At 40.6% G+C, this 11459-nt stretch overlaps 1 protein-coding gene across 5 annotated transcripts in view; it reads right to left on the reverse strand.

Annotated features, from left to right (window-relative positions):
- Window positions 1–10374, reverse strand: part of dscama (Down syndrome cell adhesion molecule a) — an 86640-nt gene extending 76266 nt beyond the window's left edge. For 4 of the 5 annotated variants that reach the window (XM_034606709.1, XM_034606705.1, XM_034606706.1 and 1 more), the window contains exon 1: window positions 9334–10374. In XM_034606709.1, the coding sequence (XP_034462600.1) occupies window positions 9334–9376 (43 nt within the window). In that variant the 5' untranslated portion in view covers window positions 9377–10374. The remainder of the gene's footprint in view (window positions 1–9333) is intronic. The other variant, XM_034606708.1, reaches the window with a different exon arrangement.
- Window positions 10375–11459: the final 1085 nt, after the last annotated feature.

Here is an 11459-nt window from a genome sequence, read left to right on the forward strand (position 1 = left end):
CAGCTTGTCTGTTTAACAGATGACACAGGTGATGTGTTCATGTCTGCCAGAAACAGACAAACAGTTAATTAGATAGTAGATGTTACTCAGGGCTCGGCGATATTGCCAAAAACATTATGGTAAAAAAAAAAAAAATCATTTGAAATGAATAATTCAAATCATTATTTGACTTGAGGATGTTTGCTCTATCGGACAGTTGATTTTGTATTTAAACTCTTCTTTATTGGCAACACTTTTCCCATATCTGATCAGTAAAATATTCAAAACAGTTTGAGTGGAAAATTGAATTTTGTCTTCCTTAATTTGGATCACTGGTTATAAAACCTCAAATGATATATATATGATTTATATGAGCAGAGTTTTTTTAAATGTTTCTTTTATTTGATGCAAAGAATTATAGGCCTGGGCCATAAAATGATAATAATTATCACTATATACTGTATATAATGCAATAATATGGTCATTTATGGCCCCATCTCAATTCTTTCATCAAGGAATAAATGAAAACTCTGCAGAAAAAACAAACATATTTCTTAGGGCCTGCCCTCATATGAGGTTTTGAACCAGTGATCCACACTGAGAAAGCAGTGTATTGGTTATAAAGGGCCTATATGGATGAAAACCTTTATTTTTTTACATTGTTAATTGCTACAAAAAGATAAGTTTGAAAAGATGGGTAACTAAATTATTTCAGTGGTTCAGAAATAGATGGACAAAGATAAAATGGAGAATTGTGCAGTATTCTGCATTTAGCATCTGAACCCGATCTAATGTCCTTGCAAACCTTGGCAGTGTTTCACAAACTTGGGATGATATACATTCTGTATGCAAGTGTTGCCCTTAAAGTTGCATGAATTACTTACATTGATTTAGCTTATAGCCTTATAAATAAGGTTACAAAATAGACTTCCTTACAGATCAATCATGGTGTTTAGTATGCAGTGCATTAGCAAGTAATTACAAAAACAATCCAGATGATTGCATCAAATTGGATGAACAAAATAAAGCAATAAATAAAAGATATGAGAAATGAAGAAAATAAGATGATAAGATGAAATAAAAGGTTAGCGAGATCTCTATATGAAAAAATTTGCTTCGTTGCTATGATGTTTTTGTATTTTTGGATCATGGAAAAACGAAAGCCATTTGCGGGAGGGAAACAAAGAGGCAAAATGAGCTGGCAGTCGACAGTGGAGGGCAAATCAAAGTCCCGGGGTTAAATGGGATTGTGGGTCAGATGACTAGACATCGCTGCCCTTCCGCTCACAGCCATCCTCAGCCTCAGAAAAATATCACCCCCCCGCCTTCCTCTCAACAGCCCTCCATTTGCCTCAAAGGCGGTCGTTTTACATCTTCCGTAAGCCCACTGCAGGAGAGTCCTCCCTTACTGCGCCTATATGCAAACACATACAGCGAATACATGCATGCAAATCTGTGTCGCATTTTGTGCATCCTAACTTCAACTCTTCAATTTACCTTGAATCAAGAAGCATAACAAGACTGAAAAGAGACAGAGCACCATGTGACACACTGAATCCCATAGTGGACATACAATATAGGGTCTGCTCATTTAGTTCTATGGAGGCGGTCTATACTGCACTATTATAAATCACCCTGATAGATACAAAGTCAATTGAGAGTAGCGGAGACAGGCGATGGCTGGGAAAATGGCAGCTATCTGCATTAGTGCTATACTCAATCTACACACAGACAAGAGTCATGCTTTATTAACCATCATGTTTTCTGTGATTACTGGACCACGCTACATCAAAAGCAGCATTTCATTTATGTTCGTAACCACTTCCCAATGCAGCCTAACATTTATCTCTCCTTGTCCTATACCTGGATCGTATGTAGCAGACCGCCTGCCTGGTGACAGGGGGGCTTCTGCAAACACTGCCAGGCTGCAAAACACACATCAATGTATTCAGAGCGTTTACTGCCCGGGATTAATCAAATTATAATTTAATCATCTGATCAAACAGCAATTAGCATAATCACTTCTGGGAAAGGCCTGATAGCGTGGAGACTAGAGCGGAATGGAGCTGGGGGCTAGCAACACTTTAATGGAACATTTGCCAGAATGTTTGAAAATGTTACACATTTCAGGCAACAGGAACAGAGCTGGATCTCGAATGCTAATCAGCACAGTTTGGTTATGCCCAATGAATACATCCAGTGGGCAGCCGCCGGGGAAGGAATTGCCAGCGAGGTCCTGATTTGATTCATTTTTTTGTTGATAGTGTTTGATTTACTCCCCAGCTATTCTTCCCTACAATTCATCAAAAAGGGCAAGATCATTTTATTTCTGGAACAATCATTTTTTACTATAATTCAGTTTAGCTCTTCACATTTGATTTGGTGGATGTTAATAATATTTTTCTTACTCTTTTCATTTTTCATTTTTTTTTGTAATTCCATATAATTGTATTCCACCTGATGAAGCCACACCCTGTGTTGTGTGTTTGAAATATCCTCTTACTGTTTTGTTGTGAAGACTGCAGCACAGGGACATGACCACTTGAGAGTCTCAGGTTCAACGTGTTCTGTTCTTTCATTAACAACATGCCTTAATTAGGCCTTATGTCCTCATTTACTATCCACAGAACTCAAGTTGTTTTATTGTGTTGATATTATAACACTGTAAGCCCAATTCACCAGTCTACATCTGTGTGGAGACAGCAAAGCAGCTACAGACTCATATAGTCTGGGATATTCACACTTTGCATTTTACAAATAACATTCAACTGTACAGCCTGAAGCAGGGTTGATCTGTTCTGAATGGAAAATACAGAGCATAAATATGTGGGCTGCTCCAAATGTCATTTACAATATGAAACATATCACTGAAACTAACTGGGCTGTTTCAGACTCTAAATAATTTAAGACACTAAATGATGTGGACCAATCATTGCAGTGTACAGAGCAGCCTTTTGTAAATCTAAATATGTAGTTATGTAGTTTTGTAGGAAATTATTTAAAATGCCGAAATTTTATTGAGGGTTTTACAACGTTTTTAACTTCAGTAAGAGTTTGGGTCTCGGGGCCTCAACAATCAACACTGCACAAAGGTAGAGCACTCTAACACTTGTAGGTGATATAACACTGTAAATTATAACTAAAAATGGTAAGAATGTTTACAATATGATATATGAATGAGCTTCAAGTGTTGTTATTGTACATTATTGTTATTTTTACTCTAGTGTTTACATGCTCACACAGATATTTCTCCAGCACCATCCTACTGTACCTACAGTTTGCTGCTGATTGAAGGCAGGCGGAGGGTGTCTCTGTGTCAGCATGCTTCACTCATTCTCTTCTTTTTAGGGATATACATAAATAACGTTAAATCAGGCCCATGCTGTAATAAGCTGATCTCTCTGTGCATGCAGACAGGTGTTTACATCCAACAACATGAAGAAACCCCACCAGGCAGAGTCTCTGTGGGGTTACTCCCATGAGTAACTATAAAGCACATAATGCAACTGCAATATTTGGCTTTAGAAATACACAATATGGTGGTGAAGGGAATGTCACCTATTGAACAAGTATAGACTAAAATATTCTAAACGTGAGTAGTGGAGATGTATTTTTCAGAAACTGTACGTTCCAAGTTAAAAACACTTGATTTCCAGACTAATCTCTGGAGTAAGATCAGGCAGTGTGTTTGCACTTTCTGAATGCCAATGTGCATCTATAAACATAAGTGTTTGACAATACATAATGTACAAATGACACTAGAGAAAGTCTCCTCATTCTTCTTACATCTTCATACCTGGCAACAGAGGCTGAGCATATCTGTCTCCATGTCTCTCCTTAAAATGACTGCATGTATCACGACCCCAGAAGAGGCTGAGGTTCCTGTGCTATTGAGCCGTCGCAGTGGGTCACCTGAGCGGAGCTGCACCTGCCAACCAGACTCTCATTGTATCAGTCTGAATGCAGAATAACAAGCAGCCATCTGTGCTTTAGTTTCTCTAAATCAAACACAGTCTGCTGGTACGTCTTTATCTGTCATATTAGATATCCAGTATTCTCACCACAAAACATTTCAATAGAGCAATACAGGTTTAAGTGTGAAACTCATGGCAAAGAGAAAACAGTGCTGGTCAGAGCCTTTATTTAAAGAATTACCTGAGCTCCACTCGGCTTATGTCCTGCTGTACCTTCGTGGCCACAGCATTAACCTACTGCCCTATTTTATAATGAAAGCCTTCAGACACAAACAACACAACTAATTGTTATCTTGTTAAGTCCGATCAACACACACAAAAACCATGGTCCACCAAGACTCTAGCAATGTCCTTTCATACATTCAAGCGATGCCATTCAAAATACTTTGGAAATACATGTCACACAAAATCTCAAAGGGAACCTCAGATAGTAACAACTGATAAACTGTAAAACAAATGCTGTGATTGTCTAAGTCTAAGTGGAATGACAGATCGTGGTCAGCATCTGTGACACTGTTCTTCTGTGAAACATTGCATCTAGTGATTGCAGTGTTCTTCTACCCCATTTGCCTTAACCTTATTAATTCCAACTGTGTGTGACACTGTGATGCACAAAACTTTGAACCGACTGGACAAAACGATAAAGTAAATGCTTTGTATGTGTCCTGTTGGATACACAATAAAGACTGTTGTGCCTTCATCAGTGTCCGGCAGTGTTACTGTCTGCCTATGAAATGGGCCTGTTTCTGAATGGAGAATCACACTGATTTGATATGATTCTTCGAGCTGTAGATACAAACTGCCTCTGTGTGTCCTTCCTCCCCCTCTCTTCCTCCTTCCTCCTCTTTTTCTGCCTCACTACACCCTACCATCTCCTTAAGCATTCTGGTCTGGGTTAAATGAAACCTTTAACAGTTCAATGTGCATCCATTAACATATGCTTGAGTCTACTCTTGTCTGAGCATCCACGCTCAGGTTCAAGCGCGCACACACACAGTGGAGCGACACAAAAATCTTGACCCCATGGTACTGACAAATCCTGGAGTGATTAGTGAGTCTACGAAAACAGCATGTCACTAATACCTTCTGGTATTAAGTCTTGTGAATAATTAAACTAAATAATAGGGAAAAAATCTCTTTGAACCTGAATTTAACATGTTTAAGTGATCAAAAACATGAAACCATCACTACCGTGACCTGTTAAATGTGTTAATAAATGAGATGACACTGCAGATATTTCATAGAATAAGTATATTTTGAAAACTGTTTCATTTTAAATTCTCAGCTTTATGAGGGTAGAGTCTGGGTTTAGTCAGGTTCTAAAAAATGTACCACACTATAATATGGCAAAGAAATAGTTAATATAATAAACAAAGTTAAAAATGTGGGTTAACTATTCTACCATGTAGCATGGCTAAATACAGCAGCTCTGTTCACTAGAACACATCGAGATGATACAAAGAATAATCACAGCACAAACACACTGGCCTACATTGTGCTGATATTAATGTGCGACTGAGGACTGAACTTGATTGTACTTGGCTGATGTGTGTTGCTGTGACTCTGTCAACCCGTCGTGGCGCTATGTGAAGTGACAGATGTATACCAGAAGACACTAGACTGCACATGCCTAGTTCCCACTGGCCTTAATGTGACCTCTATGCTATGCTGTTTTGACTGGTAATTGGTCAAAACAAGGCACTGGCACCAAACTCGGTGAACAGACATTAAATCAAGGTGCTCCACTAACGGACAGGATAGATATTTCACTTTGGCACAAAGAAAGATAAAAACAACACAGGTTTGTAGATAGAAACACAATGTTGTATCTTGAGGAAATTGCTATGAAGGCAAAAGAGGCTCTCTCAGTGGTGTAACCTCAATCCTGCCTGTGTCTTCTTATTTTTTGGATAAATGCATTTTTTTGTGGGGAATATAATCACTGCCAGGATTATGTTCAGTGTCTGAAGGTTTTACTTGAGCGGTACATTCATTAAAAACGTTTTCTTCCTAATAGAAATATAACCTATATTAGTATCGGTTTCCAAGGTATATGGGGATGTAACCTATGTTTTGAAACTTACACAACACATTAAACCACAGATTTGTCCCCCTGGATGAGTCAGTAAATCAAGGTATTCTTAATTGGTAAAATGAGATGGAAGCGTACCACTGAACGGTGTTCATATATTTGATACTCTCTGTCCTTCTCAAAGTAAATATCGTGCATGGTTTTCTCTTGTTAAAAATTAGCAGTGTAACAGCTGATGACAGGCACTCAGATGCTCGGGTGTTTTGTATCTTTAATCCTTGCAAAATCAGCACGGAGGAAATATGACAAGTGATGATCCAAACTGGAAAGAAAATGTTGAGGGAAACTAAATTCTGCATAATCATTAATCATGTTTGATGTCTGGATTAAGTCATACTGAAAATGCTTACTGCATGTTTTAATAAGTGGAGGTACCATTTCTCCAGCAGCCCCTCGCCATCCGAAGCTGAAAGCTAAAAATACACATGCACAGAGTGATACTAAGAGCCAATTGAGGAGCTTTGCTGTATATTTACACAGCTTATTAGTGTCCAATTGAGCATGTGTCAGATTCCCCCCCCTGGCGTAGCTGTGCAAAAACAACATTATGCCATTTCCCCAATTTTATCTCTTCACAACTGGAATATGTTGTTCCTGTTCCATTTAGGTTTTAATAGACACTTTTGCAAGAGTACTTTAAAAGCTCAAGCACCAATGAAGTGAACTCTTCAGCATATTTTACTCTCCACAGCAGTGAATTGTTTATATCTACTGTAGATGAGATTGAAAATGTGTCCACGAACAGAGAGTCAGAGCAAAATGGAGTTTGTACAGTAGGTACTATACATAAATGACCACTACGCATGCCAACTAGAGCTGCAGTGCAGTAAGGTGGATAGGAGTTGTAATCTTTATCATCTGTTTTCCACTGACAGGCGATGCAATTATCAATGTCTATATAAAGAGATAAAGGATAACATAAATTAACAATTAAACATTTCAATCTGTGTTGAAAGCGTGTTGAAATAAAATGTGATTCCCATATCATGAGTAGAAACTTACAGGCTGAATGTATCAGGAAGCATTGCCAGGGTCACCTGACGAGTGCAAAGCAAGCCTAAAGCCCACACTGCAACAACACTCATTACCCAGGTCTCCATAGAGACTACCTCAGCAGCATGTACAGGACCAGAGCCCTAAAAGCCTTTATTTCAGGAAGCTACATCTCTGTGTCCAGAAGAAGTGCAGAATGTACGATTCTGATGGAAGCTGCTCATTAAGAATAATCTTTGCTGGACCGTCCAGGGAGAGCAAATATGCAGTAGCAGAAAGAATACGGTCTTAAGATCAACAATGACGGCCCTTTTATTTTCCTATACAGTCGACTTAGCGTAGCGCAGACAGAAGCACAACACAAAGAGAGGTTTGTCATAATGCACTCTGGATTATTCTAGTTTACGCCACACAACCAACATTTAAATCTTCAAATCAATAGAAAAGGTCAGCGTCAAATGAACCAAGTCCGTTGATATGAATGGCACTGCAACCGCAGTGAGCACAAACGTAGCATTCATCACAATTACAAGTGCTATTGCTGCCATTCAAAGTTTCCATGTAGATGTGTCTAGCAGCAGCCATTTTGCAACGCTGTTGCCTGGACCAAAGAGACTGAAAAAGCCATTCACAAGCAAAGCGATAGATCGTGCTCAGCAAACAGACAGTTCAGCACAGCACTGAGGGAGATTTGAAATGGACATCGCAGTCCTCTCGGTCTCGTGAAATTGTCTTGCCTCAGTCAAAGAAAGGACTGTTTTGCTCCGCCATTGTCACTGCTTTTACTCTATTCTCCCCTATAAATAACCGCTGCCTTCATTGAACCCTTCAGCATGGCCACAAAATGGTTTTCCTGTCATCTTTGCTTGACGCATCACCCTCTACTCTCAGTTCACAGCATTGTGTCCACTTTTGATTTTATTTAAACCCCTTTCCCTCCGTACGCCTTTCAAAAGATTTCCTTAATACCCCAATTTTCTTTTGAGCTGATTTCTGCCCCCCAACACGCGCACATCCCACCCCTTACCCCACAGCCCCTTGTCCTCCTCATACCCCCCCTTTTTTACACACCCTTCGTGTATTTGCTGTAAAAATCAGTCAACCTCAATCCAAAGCAAAGAAATAAAATACATTGAGGAATTAACCCTGCAAAATAAACAGTTTCTGCAGGATTTGCACTTGGGCAAGGGTGATAGGGCTCGTCTCGTTTTTTTTTCCAATCCAAAATGACTCCATGTCTTTGCTTCTAATATGGCGGGTGCAATGCCAGAAAAAGCACAGCCAACCTATTTAATCCTTTTTTTTTAAAGAGTAACTTAAATTTATCTAACAAGATGTATATGAACATAAAATTATACATGTAAAAGTCACTTAATTTATTACTTAATTTTTTATTGAAAATATTATGACATGCCAATAAATACTGTACATTTTTATCAATATACTTTTTGGCTAAGGAGGTGGTTTTTGAATAAAATATGTACTTAATGTGAAAACAAAAAATATTGCAGTTTTTTTAATTGACTAAGTGTTTGAATGAAAATCATAAACAAACTGATGGTGAACCCATCAGTTAAACACACAAATCTGTTACATATAATTTATTTACTCTGAGATCATTTTTCTCATAAGCCATATTCAAGAGAATGTGTTAGAGAACTGTTAAAATGCTCACTGAGCACATACAAATAATGCAGGCAAATGCACCCAGACTGAGGCCCAGTGCAGTTTGACTGGAGAGAATAAATAGTCATTTCAGTATCAAGAGAGGATGAAACAAAATAATTGTGAGGTTTTATTTGAGGCCTAGAAATGTATCATGCAAAAACTAAACTAAAAATGCATTAAAATATCTTGTTCCTGTGCAGTACAGGCTGCACCTATATCCTCAACCTACATTTCTCCTCTCTCTCTCTCTCTCTCCCCCTCTCTCGCTCTAACTCCCTCTCTCTCCCCCTATCTCTCTCTCTCTCCCTGTATATCAATAGCCTACATATTTGAGGAAAAGGTCAAACCTAAATCTTGAAAATGCATGAGTGGTTAACCATTCTTAGTCTTAGTCCCAATCAATGTTATGTGGATGTATCGAACCCTAAAAAGCCATACATGCTGCATGTGTCAGGACATAGCAACAGCCTGTTCCTCCGTTCAATTTTCCAGCACAAAAAAAATCAAAGAATCATTATCTTGAATGTGGAAATGTTTAAGGACAATTTCTAAAAGCATGTGTACACTCAGTCCTCTGGGATAATTAGCATAAAGTTGAAGTTGAATGTGCACAAATGCATCACCTACCATTCAAGATGCACTGGGAAAAGATGAGAGCCAATATCCACATGCCCCGCTCCGTTCAATATCCAAGCTTATGCTTTTTCTTCTTATCTCCCCGCACTCTTTCTTCTTGTTATTTCTTTCTTTTATTTCTTCAACAAGTCAACCGCAATGAAAGAAGAGGGAGCACGCAAATCTCTCCTTCTCTCCCTCTCTCTTTCTCTCCTTCTCTCTCTCTCTCTCTCTCTCTCTCTCTCTCTCTCTCTCTCTCTCTCTCTCTCTCTCTCTCGCTCTCTTTCTCTCTCTCTCTCGCTCTCTCTCTCTCTTTCTTTCTCTCTCTCTCTCTCTCCCTCAATCCTTCACGTTGGGAGGAAGATGAAGAGGAGGAGGTTTGAGCTTCTTCCTGCTGCTGATTGTCTCCGGGTGCAGCGGGGGGATAGTATATGATCCACAACTGTGCGTCCCCCTCAACCTTTTGTCGGACTGACCGAACCGCACCGCACCGCCGGGCCTTAGTGCAGCCGTCCCCCCGTGTCGGAGCGCAGGTCTGCGTGGAACATGAGGGAGCTGGGCTCGGTGCGCTCCGGTCCAGGTGAGCTGTGCCGCTGCTGCTGCTGCTGCTGCTGCTGAGTCAGAGGCTGGAGACGCATAGGACAAGCAGCCAATGCGCACACCCAACTCCACGGTTAAACAATAAAAAAACAACAAAACAAAAATCAAAAAGCCTCCAAAATCGGAATAAAGAAAGGAATCAATAAATAATGAATAAATAAATTAGGAGTCTATGCGCGGAAAAGAGCCAAACGTTTCATCTCATGCGTAACGAAAAATGCGTAAAAGTTGGATTTTTTCCCCCTCAAGATTAAAAAAAAGCGCATGGAGTTGATTGTTAGCTGCGCTGGGAACTCATTCTCTCTTCGCCGCCTCTCTCCGTCCGGCGAGCAACAAGCACACGCATCTTCCCCCCGCAGCCGCACACACAAACTGCGCACACTGGTCCCTGCGCTTTAGAACCTGCCGTGCCTCAGAGCACTGTGGAATAAACCCTCGCCTCCTTCTCCGCAGCCGCTTCTCTCCCTCTCCATTGCCTTAAAGGTGCAGGGGTGGGGAGACGGGGGGCTGGGGGGAGGGGGGGGGGGGGGGGGGGGGGGGGGGGGGGGGGGGGGGGGGGGCGCACAGCTGAGCCTCTGAAGGAGGGCTAGAAAAAAACCAAACCCTTTCTTTTGTTTTATCACTGGGAAGACGGGTCAAAGTGTCCCACTCTGAGAGGGAGAACTGTGCATTTACATAAGCGAGAGAGTATTAGTCCATGCAGGACATCCTTCCTTCTATGGTTTGCTGGCACTGCTGTGGTGTAGTGTGCAGGCTGGAGGATGGATGCTGAGGAGGGAGGAAGGGAGGGAGGGAGGCAGGGAGAGGGAGTGATGTAGGCTACACCTGACTGGATGCTATGTAGGCATTTGGTGGGAGGAAAAAAATCTAAATTATCTTAATTGGAGAAGATCAAGTCCTGTCTTTTAATGTGTTTTCTGTGGATAATTTATGAGCCCTGGGGGTGTTTTGGGGATCCTGCCATCCTTACCCTTGCATTCATTAATTGACCTTGACAAATATAAGCAGCGACCACCCCCAATGCACCAAGGGGCATCAAACGGCAGCCATGTCAAACATCCACAGCCCCCTGCATGTGTTCACCTCCAATCAAACCACAGAGGAGGCAGTGGATTAATAAACCAAAGCTTGCACTGATAAAGGAGGAAGACTTGTGAACATATTCTATTTGAACGGATTAGGTGTGACCTCCATATTAACAATGTAAATAACAATTTAACAATGTGCATTTTTTTAGGTTTTGAAATGGTTATTTTGTATATGGAGAGATGACGGGAAGACATGTAAATGTTTCCTTTTTTCTTCAGCAGCCAAACATCCATGTTACGTACTTCAGGCACAGTGTTGTGATAAGAAAGTCACATTTGCATTATAGGTTGAATGTGAAATGATTTTGCAGCCAGTGACACAACAGTAACTGCTGTGACATCCACTGCAATGTGACTGTTTGAATTTAGCGTGGCCCATTTATGGTGGAATAGCAGGCGAGCCAGGCTTTAGTCCTCCTCCCAGATACAGTGTCTGTCTCTTAGACTTAG

Source organism: Hippoglossus hippoglossus, chromosome 14, assembly GCF_009819705.1.
Source record: "Hippoglossus hippoglossus isolate fHipHip1 chromosome 14, fHipHip1.pri, whole genome shotgun sequence".
In the NCBI taxonomy this organism is placed as follows: domain Eukaryota; kingdom Metazoa; phylum Chordata; class Actinopteri; order Pleuronectiformes; family Pleuronectidae; genus Hippoglossus; species Hippoglossus hippoglossus.